Source organism: Panthera uncia, chromosome E1 (genome assembly GCF_023721935.1).
Source record: "Panthera uncia isolate 11264 chromosome E1, Puncia_PCG_1.0, whole genome shotgun sequence".
NCBI lineage: Eukaryota > Metazoa > Chordata > Mammalia > Carnivora > Felidae > Panthera > Panthera uncia.
Genome location: NC_064814.1, coordinates 36,322,390 through 36,336,917, shown reverse-complemented (window position 1 = coordinate 36,336,917; position 14,528 = coordinate 36,322,390). Strand labels below are relative to the sequence as shown.

General features: G+C 40.1%; 1 protein-coding gene across 1 annotated transcript; it reads left to right on the top strand.

The window, feature by feature from the left end:
- Positions 1–383: 383 nt before the first annotated feature.
- LOC125926784 (C-C motif chemokine 4) lies at positions 384–2,250 on the top strand. The gene is made up of 3 exons (XM_049636581.1): positions 384–670; positions 1,181–1,295; positions 1,863–2,250. The coding sequence occupies exons 1-3, from the start codon at positions 595–597 to the stop codon at positions 1,948–1,950; spliced, it is 279 nt and encodes a 92-aa protein (XP_049492538.1). The 5' UTR covers positions 384–594; the 3' UTR covers positions 1,951–2,250.
- Positions 2,251–14,528: the final 12,278 nt, after the last annotated feature.

Genomic DNA, 14,528 nt, shown 5'->3' with positions numbered 1-14,528 from the left:
TTTATTTATGCTCAGGGAAACATACAGGACACTAAAGTCACTCAGCTCAGCAGAAGGAGGCCCAGGAATAGTACATGGAGTCCTGGCTGCCCTTTCGTTCTTAAGGCCAGGCTTGCAGCAGCCCTGGAAAGACTGTCATGAAGCCTCCAGTTTCTGAAGGTGCGAACCACCAAGAGCAGCATGGTTCTCATCTACAAGCCTCTTCTGGTAGGTGTGAATGTTTCATCCTTCCTCTTGGGTTTACAATTCTCTCCACAGTCTTGATTGCTGTCTTTGGTGTACCACTTCCCTCTATGGTACAGCCCACTTCTTCTCCCTTCCTCCCCCCACTCCTCCGTGATAACATAACACTGAGGAAGAGAAGTTGTGAAGAGCTCCTCACTCTCAGCTAGCTTCAGTTTCCTTATTGGCACCATGACATCATCTCTACCCTGGAAATTCCATTGCCTGCCTGTGCCTACAACTCTGTCCCAGGGCTCAGAGTTCCTATAAAGAGGGGTTCCCAACTCAGTATCAGCACAGAGCACAGTTGGGTTCTGAAGCTTCTGGGCTCTGCAGTCTCAGCTCCAGGAAAGCCTCTCCTCTGCCGAGACCATGAAACTCTGTGTGACTGTCCTTTCTCTCCTTGTGCTAGTGGCTGCCTTCTGCTCCCCGACGCTCTCAGCACCAAGTAAGTCTACTCTTCCAGCCATTACTTCTAGAGTCATGATGTAGGTAGTGCTGACTTTTCTAGTTAGGGCTGATCTAACAGTGGCATCTAGAGATTGGACAAAAGGGAGATGGGAAGGTTTCCAAGTAGCCTGCTATTAAATGTAGAATCTAGTAAACAGTCAGTAATAGTCAAGTTCCTGTTTTCTTAAGAAATAGTAACCAGTAGACTAATTTAAGTAAGTTCCTGTCTCTTTCTGTGCCTTGGTTTCCCCATCTGTAAAATGAAGGAAGTTATACACATGCCCCAAGACTCAATCCAGCTCCAATCTTCTAGAATTCTTTCATGACATTCTCTTACAATCTTCTATTTAGAATAAGACTCCTACTTAGGGTGGGTGGGATTGGATACAAGGTACCATATTTTGGGATCTGGTAGCTCTACAGAGATGGCCACCGAATATCTATGATTAGAAGCCAAAATTAACAGGTCCTTGTAGAACTTCTATCTTACCCCTGCCTTTCTTTCCAGTGGGCTCAGACCCTCCCACCGCCTGCTGCTTCTCTTACGTCCTGCGGAAGCTCCCTCGAAACTTTGTAGTGGATTACTTTGAGACCAGCAGCCTCTGCTCCCAGCCAGCTGTGGTGTGAGTATCAACCCTGGGGCTGCTCTGAGAAGCAAGGGTGAAGGCAGGATTAGAAAGGGAGCTTGTTGGGGGAGGCTGGAATCAAGCAGTAGGGAGGCAGTTCTCAGGGCTGAATGAAGCTCTCCCAGAAGTCAGTGAGGATCAAGTCATGAAGTCACCTGCTGAGTTGTGGAGGGGGCTAGGTGGGAGCCAAGGGAGATGAAGGGAGTTTCTGGAGGAGGAAGGCCAGGAAACTAGGAAAAGTAAAAAAGATGGCAGGAAATGTGGGCTGATTTTTTAAACCATGCTTAGAAAAACATGTGGAAAAGTCATCGTTAAGGGCAATAGAGAATGAATGGGGAGATGTGTCCATATTAATTGCAAAACTCATTTGTTCTTAATCTGGGCAACCCAGAAGATGGAGCTAAATCCAGAGTAGAAGTAAAAGGAGTCTAGTTCTAGCACCACTCTAGGAAGGGTTTCCCATCTATTAGAGCTGTCCAACATGAACCATGGTCAAGCAAAGGAAGTTGTCTACTACAGGCAAGGTCCCATGGGATTCTAATCTGTCCATTCTTTGTTCCATAGATTCCAAACCAAAAGGGGCAGACAAGTCTGTGCTAACCCCAGTGACTCCTGGGTCCAGGAATACATGGATGACCTGGAACTGAATTGAGCTCTCCAGTCCAGGTGCAAGAGGTATCCAGGGAAGGTCACCTGAGTCGGACGTTTCTCAGTGAGACACATCTTCTCCACGCTCATGTTCTTCTCAGTAGCCGGTTCCTTCTCTTAATTTAATCTTATCATGTGCTGTATTATTGTATTTGGAGTCGTTTGTATTATTTGTTTTGCCAAAGGATACTTGTCCCCTATGGGGATGGTCCACCCTCACTCTTTCTCTGGTATTGTAGACATATGGATAATGCAGCTGATTCCATGTGTTTTCAAAATAAAATTTCTTTAAAAATGTAGACAATTTCTTTGCATTTTACTTTGATTTGGGGTGAAGGATATTGCCTGGTATTATGAATAGGGACAAACTAGTTTCCAAACACAGTAAGAATGAGCAATTACTGAATGCTTAATTGGGCTAAAATGTCTAAAGACATGACCTCATTCAACACTCTCTTTTATTTATTTATTTATTTATTTATTTATTTATTTATTTAAATGTTCATTTTTTAGAGAGAGAGAGAGAGAGGGAGAGAGAACGCGCGCGCAAGTGGGGGAGGGGCAGACAAAGAAGGAGACAAAGAATCTGAAGCAGGCTCCAGGTTCTGAGGTGTCAGCACAGAGCCTGACAGGGGACTCAAACTCATGAACAGTGAGATCATGGCCTGAGCTGAAGTCATATGCTTAACCGACTGAGCCACCCAGGCGCCCCTATTTATTTATTTATTTACTTACTTATTTACTTTTTAATTTACATCCAAGCTAGCATACAGTGCAATAATGATTCCAGTAATTCATCCCCTATGTATAACAACACCCAGTGTTCATCCCAATAAGTGTCCTCTTTAGTGCCCCTTACCCATTTAGCCCATCCCCCCACCCACAACCCCTCCATCAACCCTGAGTTTGTTCTTTGTATTTAAGAGTCTCTTATGCTATGTTTGTCCCCCTCCCTGTTTTTATATTAGTTTTGCTTCTCTTCCCTTATGCTCATCTGTTTTGTATCTTAAATTCCACATATGGTAAAGTCATATGATATCTGTCTTTCTCTTACTGACTAATTTCGCTTAGCATAATACCCTCTAGTTTCATCCACGTAGTTGCAAATGGCAAGATTTCATTCTTTTTGATTGCCAAGTAATACTCCATTGTGTGTGTGTGTGTGTGTGTGTGTGTGTACCACATCTTCTTTATCCATTCATCCATTGATGGTCATTTGGGCTCTTTCTGTACTTTGGCTATTGTTGATAGTACTGCTATAAACATTGGGGTGCATGTGCCCCTTCGAAACAGCATACCTGTATCCCTTGGATAAATACCTAGTAATGCAATTGCTGGGTCATAGGGTAGCTCTATTTTTAATTTTTTGAGGAACCTCCATACTGTTTTCCAGAGTGGCTGCACCAGCTTGCATTCTCACCAGTAGTGCAAAAGAGATCCTCTTTCTCCACATCCTTGCCAACATCTGTTGTTGCCTGAGTTGTTAATGTTAGCCATTCTGACAGGCGTCAGGTGGTATCTCATTATGGTTTTGATTTGTATTTCCTTGATGATGAGTGATGTTGAGCATTTGTTCATGTGTTGGTTGGCATCTGGATGTCTTCTTCAGAGAAGTGTCTATTCATGTCTTTTGCCCATTTCTTCACTGGATTATTTATTTTTTGGGTGTTGAATTTGATCAGTTCTTTATAGATTTTGGATACTAACCCTTTATCTGATATGTCATTTGCAAATATCTTCTCCCCTTCCGTTGGTTGCCTTTTAGTTTTGCTGATTGTTTCCTTCACTGTGCACAAGGTTCTTATTTTGATGAGGTCCCAGTAGTTCATTTTTGCTTTTGTTTCCCTTGCCTCTGGAGATGTGTTGAGTAAGAAGTTGCTGCGGCTGAGCTCTAAGAGGTTTTTGCCTGCTTTCTCCTCGAGGATTTTGATGGCTTCCTGTCTTACATTTAGGTCTTTCATCAATTTTGAGTTTATTTTTGTGTATGGTGTAAGAAAGTGGTCCAGGTTCATTTTTCTGCATGTTGGTGTCCATTTTTCCCAACACCAGTTGCTGAAAAGACTGTCTTTATTCCATTGGATATTCTTTCCTGCTTTGTCAAAGATTAGTTGGCCATACGTTTGTGGGTCCATTTCTGGGTTCTCTATTCTGTTTCATTGATCTGTGTGTCTGTTTTTGTGCCAGTACCATACTGTCTTGATGATTACAGATTTGTAATACATTTTGAAGTCTGGAATTGTGATGCCTCCAGCTTTGGTTTTTTTTTTTCCGGATTGCTTTGGCTTGTCTTTTCTGGTTGCATACAAATTTTAGGATTGTGTGTTCTAGCTCTGTGAAGAATTCTGGTGTTATTTGCATAGGGATTACGTTGAATATGTAGATTTCTTTGGGTAGTATTGACATTTTAACAATAATCATTCTTCCAATCCATGAGCATGGAATATTTTTCCTTATTGTGTGTGTGTCTTCTTTAATTTCTTTCATAAGCTTTCTACAGTTTTCAGTGTATAGATTTTTCACCTCTTTGGTTAGGTTTATTCCTAGCTATTTTATGGGTTTTGTTGCAACTGTAAATGGGATCAATTCTTTGATTTCTCTTTCTGTTGCTTCATTATTGGTGTACAGAAATGCAACCATTTCTGTGCATTGATTTTATATCCCGTAACTTTGCTGAATTCATGGATCAGTTCTAGCAGTTTTTTGGTGGAATCTTTTGGGTATTCCATACAGAGTATCATGTCATCTGTGAAGAGTGAAAGTTTGACTTCCTCCTTGCTGATTTGGATGCCTTTTATTCCTTTGTGTTGTCTGATTGCTGAGGCTAGGACTTCCAATACTATGTTGAACAACAATGGTGAGAGTGAACATACCTGTTGTGTTCCTGGCCTTAAGGGGATAGCTCTCAGTTTTTCCCCTTTGAGGGTGATATTAGTGGTGGGTGTTTCATATATGACTTTTATGATCTTGAGGTATGACCCTTCTATCCCTACTTTCTTAAGGGATTTTTATCAAGAAACGATGTTGTATTTTGTCAAATGTTTTCTCTGAATCTGTTGAGAAGATCATGTGTTTCTTGTCCTTTCTTTTATTGATGTGATGTATCGCATTGATTGTTTTGTGGGTATTGAGCCAGTTCTGCATCCCAGGAATAAATCCCACTTGGTCATAGTTAAAAGAATAATCCTCTTAATGTATTGTTGGATTTGGTTGGCTAGTATCTTGCTGAGGATTTTTGCATCCATGTTCATCAGGGAAATTGGTCTATAGACCTTTTTAGTGGGGTCTTTGTCTGGTTTTGGAATCAAGGTAATGCTGGCTTCATAGAATGAGTTTGGAAGCTTTCCTTACATTTCTATTGTTTGAACACCTTCAAAAGAATAGGTGCTAACTCTTCTTTAAGTGTTTGGTGGAATTCCCCTGTACAGCCATCTGGTCCTGGACTCTTGTTTTTTGAGAGAATTTTATTACTAATTCGATTTCTTTACTGGTTATGGGTCTGTTCAAATTTTTTATTTCTTCTTATTTCAGTTTTGGTAGTTTATATGTTTCTAGGAATTTGTCCATTTCTTTCAGATTGCCCAGTTTATTGGCATATAATTGCTCATAATTGTCTCTTATTATTGTTTGTATTTCTGCAGTGTTGGTTGTGATCTCTCCTCTTTAATTCTTGATTTTATTTATTTGGGTCCTTTTTCTTTTTGAGCAAGCTGGCTAGGGGTTTATCAATTTTGTTAATTCTTTCAAGGAACCAGCTCCTGGTTTCATTGATCTGTGTGTGTGTGTGTGTGTGTGTGTGTTTCTGTTTTTGTTTTTGTTTTTGTTGGGGTTTTTTTGTTTGTTTGTTTTGGTATTGATAGCATTGATTTCTGCTCTAATCTTTATTATTTCCCATCTTCTGCTGGTTTGGGGTTTTACTTGCTGTTCTTTTTTCCAGCTCTTTAAGGTATAAGGTTAGGTTGTGTATTTGAGACCTTTCTTCCTTCTTTATAAAGGCCTGGATTCCCTCTTATGATCACATTTGCTGCGTCCTAGAGGTTTTGGGCTGTGGTGTTATCATTTTCATTGGCTTCCATGTACTTCTTAATTTCTTCTTTAACTTCTTGGTTAGACCATTCATTCTTTAGTAGGATGTTCTTTAGTCTCCAAGTATTTGTTGTCTTTCCAAATTTTTTCTTGTGGTTGATTTTGAGTTTCATAGCATTATAGTCTGAAAATATGCATGGTATGATCAATCTTTTTGTACTTGTTGAGTATTGATTTGTGTCCTAGTATGTGATCTATTCTAGAGAATATTCCATGTGCACTCGAGAAGAATGCGTATTCTGCTGCTTTAGGATGAAATGTTCTGAATATATCTGTTAAGTCCATCTGGTCCAGTGCGTCATTCAAAGCCATTGTTTCCTTGTTGATTTTCTGTTTAGATGATGTGTCCATTGCTGTTTAGTGGGGTGTTGAAGTCTCCTACTATTATGGTACTATTATCAATGAGTTTCTTTATGTTTGTGATTAACTGGTTTATATATTTGGGTGTTCCACATTGGGGGCATAAACGTTTACAATTTTTAAATCTTTTTGGTGGATAGGTCCCTTAATTATGATATAATTCCCTTCTTCATCTCTTGTTACAATATTTATTTTAAAATCCAGATTGCCTGCTATAAGGATGGCTACTCCAGCTTTCTTTTGGCAACCATTAGCATGATAGATGGTTCTCCATCCCCTTACTTTCAATCTGAAGGTGACTTTAGATTTAAAATGGGTCTTTTGTCCTACTAAAGAATGAATGGGTCAACCAGGCAATTAGAGAAGAAATTAAAAAATATATGGAAACAAACGAAAATGAAAATACAACAATCCAAACGCTTTGGGATGCAGCGAAGGCAGTCCTGAGAGGAAAATACATTGCAATCCAGGCCTATCTCAAGAAACAAGAAAAATCCCAAATACAAAATCTAACAGCACACCTAAAAGAAATAGAAGCAGAACAGCAAAGACACCCCAAACCCAGCAGAAGAAGAGAAATAATAAAATCAGAGCAGAAATAAACAATATAGAATTAAAAAAAAAAAACTGCGGAGCAGATCAATGAAACCAAGAGTTGTTTTTCTGAAAAAATAAACAAAATTGATAAACCTCTAGCCAGGCTTCTCAAAAAGAAAAGGGAGATGACCCAAATAGATAAAATCATGAAAGAAAATGGAATTATTACAACCAATCCCTCAGAAATACAAGCAATTATCAGGGAATACTATGAAAAATTATATGCCAACAAACTGGACAACCTGGAAGAAATGGATAAATTCCTAAACACCCACACACTTCCAAAACTCAAACTGGATGAAATAGAAAGCTTGAACAGACCCATAACCAGCGAAGAAATTGAACTGGTTATCAAAAATCTCCCAAAAAATAAGAGTCCAGGACCAGATGGCTTCCCTGGGGAATTCTACCAGACATTTAAAGCAGAGATAATACCTATCCTTCTCAAGCTATTCCAAAAATAGAAAGGGAAGGAAAACTTCCAGACTCATTCTATGAAGCTAGTATTACTTTGATTCCTAAACCAGACAGAGACCCAGTAAAAAAAGAGAACTACAGGCCAATATCCCTGATGAATATGGATGCAAAAATTCTCAATAAGATACTAGCAAATTGAACTCAACAGCTTATAAAAAGAATTATTCACCATGATCAAGTGGGATTCATTCCTGGGATGCAGGGCTGGTTCAACATTCGCAAATAAATCAACGTGATACATCACATTAATAAAAGATAAGAACTATATGATCCTGTCAATCGATGCAGAAAAAGCATTTGACAAAAGTCAGCATCCTTTCTTAATAAAAACCCTCGAGAAAGTCGGGATTGAAGGAACATACTTAAACATCATAAAAGCCATTTGTAAAAAGCCCACAGCTAATATCATCCTCAATGGGGAAAAACTGAGAGCTTTCCCCCTGAGATCAGGAATACGACAGGGATGTCCACTCTCACTGCTGTTGTTTAACATAGTGTTGGAAGTGCTAGCATCAGCAATCAGACAACAAAAGGAGATCAAAGGCATCAAAATTGGCAAAGATGAAGTCAAGCTTTCACTTTTTGCAGATGACATGATATTGTACATGGAAAATCCGAAAGACTCCACCAAAAGTCTGCTAGAACTGATACATGAATTCAGCAAAGTCGCAGGATACAAAATCAATGTACAGAAATCAGTTGCATTCTTATACACTAACAATGAAGCAACAGAAAGACAAATAAAGAAATGGATCCCATTCACAATTGCACCAAGAAGCAGAAAATACCTAGGAATAAATCTAACCAAAGATGTAAAAGATCTGTATGCTGAAAACTATAGAAAGCTTATGAAGGTAATTGAAGAAGATATAAAGAAATGGAAAGACATTCCCTGCTCATGGATTGGAAGAATAAATATTGTCAAAATGTCAATACTACCCAAAGCTATCTACACATTCAATGCAATCCCAATCAAAATTGCACCAGTATTCTTCTTGAAACTAGAACAAGCAATCCTAAAATTCATATGGAACCACAAAAGGCCCCGAAGAGCCAAAGTAATTTTGAAGAAGAAGACCAAAGCAGGAGGCATCACAATCCCAGACTTTAGCCTCTACTACAAAGCTGTCATCATCAAGACAGCATGGTATTGGCACAAAAACAGACAAATAGACCAATGGAATAGAATAGAAACCCCAGAACTAGACCCACAAACGTATGGCCAACGCATCTTTGACAAAGCAGGAAAGAACATCCAATGGAACAAAGACAGTCTCTTTAACAAATGGTGCTGGGAGAACTGGACAGCAACATGCAGAAGGATGAAACTAGACCACTTTCTTACACCATCCACAAAAACAAACTCAAAATGGATAAAGGACCTGAATGTGAGACAGGAAACCATCAAAACCCTAGAGGAGAAAGCAGGAAAAGACCTCTCTGACCTCAGCTGCAGCAATTTCTTACTTGACACATCCCCAAAGGCAAGGGAATTAAAAGCAAAAATGAACTATTGGGACCTCATGAAGATAAAAAGCTTCTGCACAGCAAAGGAAACAACCAACAAAACTAAAAGGCAACCAACGGAATGGGAAAAGATATTTGCAAATGACATATTGGATAAAGGGCTAGTATCCAAAATCTATAAAGAGCTCACCAAACTCCACACCCGAAAAACAAATAATCCAGTGAAGAAATGGGGAGAAAACATGAATAGACACTTCTCTAAAGAAGACATCTGGATGGCCAACAGGCACATGAAAAGATGCTCAACATCGCTCCTCATCAGGGAAATACAAATCAAAACCACACTCAGATACCACTTCATGCCAGTCAGAGTGGCCAAAATGAACAAAACAGGAGACTATAGATGCTGGAGAGGATGTGGAGAAAAGGGAAGCCTCTTGCACTGTTGGTGGGAATGCAAACTGGTGCAGCCACTCTGGAAAACAGGGTGGAGGTTCCTCAAAAAATTAAAAATAGACCTACCCTATGACCTAGCAGTAGCACTGCTAGGATTTACCCAAGGGATACAGTACTGATGCATAGGGGCACTTGTACCCCAATGTTATAGCAGCACTCTCAACAATAGCCAAATTATGGAAAGAGCCTAAATGTCCATCAACTGATGAATGGATAAAGAAATTGTGGTTTATATACACAATGGAGTACTACGTGGCAAGGAGAAAGAATGAAATATGGCCCTTTGTAGCAACATGGATGGAACTGGAGAGTGTGATGCTAAGTGAAATAAGCCCTACAGAGAAAGACAGATACCATATGGTTTCACTCTTATGTGGATACTGAGAAACTTAACAGAAACCCATGGGGGAGGGGGAGGAAAAAAAAAAAGAGGTTAGAGTGGGAGAGAGCCAAAGCATAAGAGACTGTTAAAAACTGAGAACAAACTGAGGGTTGATGGGGGGTGGGAGGGAGGGGAGGGTAGGTGATGGGTATTGAAGAAGGCATCTTTTGGGATGAGCACTGGGTGTTGTATGGAAACCAATTTGACAATAAATTTCATATATTAAAAAAAATAAAAAAATAAAATAAAATGGGTCTTTTGTAACCAGCATATAGATGGATCTTGTTTTCTTTCCATTCTGTTACCCTATATCTTTTGATTGGAGCATTTAATTCATTGAAATTTAGAGTAAGTACGGAAAGATTAATTTATTGCCATTGTGTTGCCTGTAGAGTTGGAGTTTCTTGTGGTTGTTCTCTCGTCCTTTCTGGTCTTTTTTGCTTTTGTTGCTTTTGGTCTTTTTTATTTTGTTTCACCTTTTCTCCCCTCAGAGAGCCCCCCTTAAAATTTCTTACAGGGCTGGTTTAGTGGTCACAAACACCTTTAGTTTTTGTTTGTCTGGGAAAATTTTTATCACTCCTTCTATTTGAATGACAACCTTGCTGGATAAAGAATTCTTGGCTGCATATTTTTCCAATTCAGCACACTGAATATATCCTGCCACTCCTTCCTGGCCTGACAAGTTTCTGTGGATAGGTCTGCTGTGAAACTGATCCATCTTCCTTTGTAGGTTAAGGACTTTTTTCCCTTGATACTCTTGATACTTCTTCCCTTGTCTGTGTATTTTGTGAATCTGCCTATAATATGCCTTGTTAATGGTAAGTTTTTGTCAAATCTAATGGAAGTTCTCTGTGCTTCCTGGATTTTGATGTCTGTGTCTTTCCCCAGGTTAGGAAAGTTTTCTGCCGTGATTTGCTCACATAAACCTTCTACCTCTTTTTCTCTCTCTTCATCTCCTGGGACCCCCATGATTCAGATGTTATTCCTTTTTAATGAGTTGTTGAATTTTCTCTCTTATATCGTGCTCTTTTGCCTTAGTCTCCCTCTCTTTTTCTACTTCATTATTCTCCATAAGTTTGTTCTCTATATCGCTGATTCGCTGCATTACTTCATCCATCCTTGCCACTGTGGTAGGCATTCAAGATTGCATCTCAGTAATAGTATTTTAAATTTCGTCCTGACTAGATATTACTTCTTTTGTCTCTGCAGAAGGGAACTCTGCTTTTTTCAACCCCAGGTAGTATTCTTATTATCATGATTCTAAATTCTGGTTCAGACATGTTGCTTGTATATGTGTGGATTAAGTCCCTGGCTGTCATTTGTTTCTTTTCTTTCTTTTGAGATGAATTCCTTCATTTCATCATTTTGGAGGAAGAAGAAGAATTAATAAGATAAAAAATAAAAATTAACAAATTAAAAACAACACAAAAAAATGAGATAAAGGATGCTAGATCCTAGATATGTTTTGGTCCGGTTGTTGAAAGAAGCTTTATGGAATAGAGAGAAAATAGAAAGAAAAGAGAAGGAAAAAAAAAAAAAGAATAAAAAGGGAAAACGTTTGAAAAAAAATGAATACAATGAAATAGAATGAAATGATGAAAGTAAAATGAATTAAAAATTTACAAAAAAGTAAAAAGTATAGTAGAAAAAATTGAAGAAAAATCTTTTTAATAAAAACAGAAAATAAAAATAAAAATTTCTCTTTCTGTATTTAAGAATAAGAAAAGAAAAAATAATTGAATAGATGGACCAGTGAACAGAATGAAATATGATTGAAATTATACCCAGTTTACCCTAGAAGTCAAATTATGGGGCACTTTATAGTCTGTAAAGTAAGCAGATGGAGAGACTGTGGTGTTCCTTAGAGCATAGCTGATGGGGCTTGGAATGGCGACTCCATTCTCCACTAAATGGCGCTGCTCAGCTTACTGGGGTGGATCGTTTTGGTGTGTGTACGTGTGTATCTCATGCATGGGAGAGGTGAAAATGGAGTCACCCAGCTACCCAGTCTCTAGGATCATACTCTGTGCTCTTGCCCACCAGCAATCAAGCACCCCTCCTTTATCTCTGACTTCCATCCACTCCCCACTTCTACATTGTCTGTGACCAAGCCATCAGCCTTCCAGGAGGCACCTCCCTCCTGAGTTTTATCTCAAATGGGACTATGTTTCCAAACCCCTCACTTCTGAGGGCCCTGCAGCTTTGACCCACTCAGACCCTCTGGGGGAAGGCCTAAGCAATGGCTGGGTGCTGGCCCACCCCCAAGAACGTTCATGTGACCGTGCTGCTGCAGATGCCCAGAGACTGTGGCCAGGTGCCAGCCCGCCCCAGAAAAAGTTCATGCAATCATGTAGCAGCAGCGTTTCAGGGATTATGCAAATCACAACACACATCTGGTGCCAGGCTTCACCACTCTTAACATCCTTGTTCCAACACCAGCAAACGTGGCTGTTCTCTAGGGTCCACTGGGACCTTTGCCTGTGGGAGGGGGCCATACAGCCTCTACCAAATGTCCTCTCAGCAGGGGAACTGCCTCTCCCCATGTGGCCTGAGGACCCCTTGAACCTTGCTATCTGCTCCTGGGGATTCACCCTTCCCACCCAAGCTCCACCAGGTATCAAGCTGCAGAGTTTCAGACTCTGCGCTCCCTTGTTTACAGAGTCTTAATGGTATTTACACCCTCTCCTTTCTCTTTTCCCTTTCTTCCTTTCTTGTTAAGTCCCTTATGGGTGTTTCCACTCTTTCTCTTTCTCTCCAGCTGTTTTTTGGGGGAGTGCTTTTCCTGTACTCTCCCCCCTGTCTACATATTCTTTCCGCAAGCAAAAATAGCTCCCTACCTTCCATAGCCTCTCTCTCCCCCACTTCACCTCTTTGTATTGTGTACCTGTTGAATTCTATGGTTCAGGTCATGCAGATTGTTGTGTTAATCCCCAGATAATTTTCTAGATGTGCAAGATGGTTTGGTGTTGATCTAGCTGCATTTCAGGCATGAGAGAAACAAAAAACTTCCATGCTGTTGTGCTATCTTGACCCCTAGCTTTCAATGGGATTTAATACTCTTATCAAGTAGGGACTGGTTATCTCCAATTTTATAGATGAGGAAATGGAGGCACCAGGGTGACATGACTTGCTGAGGCTCATAGGTCTGCTTGGGGAGCATGATAAAAGGATGATCAGAAAAGATAGCTGTGATGCTACAGGTTATCATTCCAGAATTTTGTAGGGAAGTTGTAAATAGCAGCACAATATAGAGGGAGGAAGCAGTTCAGAGTCAGAAAAGTGGGCCTGTGTAACTTATATACATAATATTAGGAAAGTCATCTTACTTATTGGACCTCAATTTTCACACCCTTAAAGTGTAAGCTTCAAAGGCTGTTGTGAGGTGACGTGTAAATTACCCATCATGGGGCCTGACATATGAGAGATTCTTTCCTCCTCTGACTCTCGGTGTTTTCACTTAAGATGGGCATACTGTCTATCCTCCTAGGGTCATCATGTGGATTAGGTTAGTCACTCAGTTCTCTAAAGCCCAAAGCAAAGTGAAGTGTTATTGTGTGGACAGAAGAATCATTCTGGAGGGTTGTGGTAATAACCTAGAGTCACATAATGTCTCCTGAATTCTTCAATCAGAACTTCCTCTTACATGGATCAGAGAAAACATGACCCTGAAATAGAATTACATGCACAAACCTTTATCTTAGTCTATTATCTAAAACCTTGATTTTAGTCTATTAACTTTTGGGGGAGCCTCTCAGACTATCTGGTCCAACTAATTTTATGGGAACTGAGAGCGAGGGACTGAGAAGTGACTTGCTGAAGACCACCCAGCAAATGTATGACAGAGCAGGACTCCAGTCAATGCCAAATCCAAGGTTAGTCCCTTTACCTACCCTGCTTCTTGTGACATGTCTTTGTGGTCCCCAAAAGTATGACCCATTCTGTAAGTAGAATGAAGAGGTGGCTACCTTGAAAATCAGTTGAATGTTCTATGTCCAATGCGAAAGCAGAACTTGGACGATATGTCTCTCTCAGGCCAACAGACAGCTCCCTTCCTTGCCCTGCAGTTAGCCATCCCCATCATCCCAGAGCCTGACTGGTCTTGGCTTCTGCTTTTCATCTGCTATATCTGAGCTGTCCAATATAATAACCCCAAGTGGTTATTTAAATTTCAATTAAATTTAATTAAAATTAAATATGATTTTTTTTTTATTTTAGAGAGAAAGCACATGAGCAGGAGAGAGGGGCAGAGGAGAGAGACAGAGAAAGAGAGAGAATCTTAAGCAGGCTGCATGCTCAGTGTGGGGCCCAATGTGGGACTTGATCCCACAACCCTGGGATCATGACCTGAGTTGAAATCAAGAGTCTGACTCTCAACTGACTGAGCCACTCAGGTGCCCCTAAAATTAAATACAATTTAAAATTCATTTCCTCAGTTGCACTAATCACATTTCAAGTGCTCACTAGCTATGTGTGTTTCGTGGCTGCCATGTTGGACAGTGTAAATATAAAGCATTTCCATCATGATAGAAATTTCCATTGGACGACACTGTCCTAAAGGCATAGTGCCTAAATTAGTAAAGGGAGAGGGAGTTGCAAGTAGGCCAGAAGGTAGGATGTGGTCTTTGGTGAAAGATACACAACTCTATTCTGAGGTAAGGGCTTGGGAGAGAAAATGGATAATCCCCAGGCCTGAGACAAGGTACAGATCACCATGGTAGGCTGAATAATGGTCCCCAAGGTATCCACATCATAATCCCCAA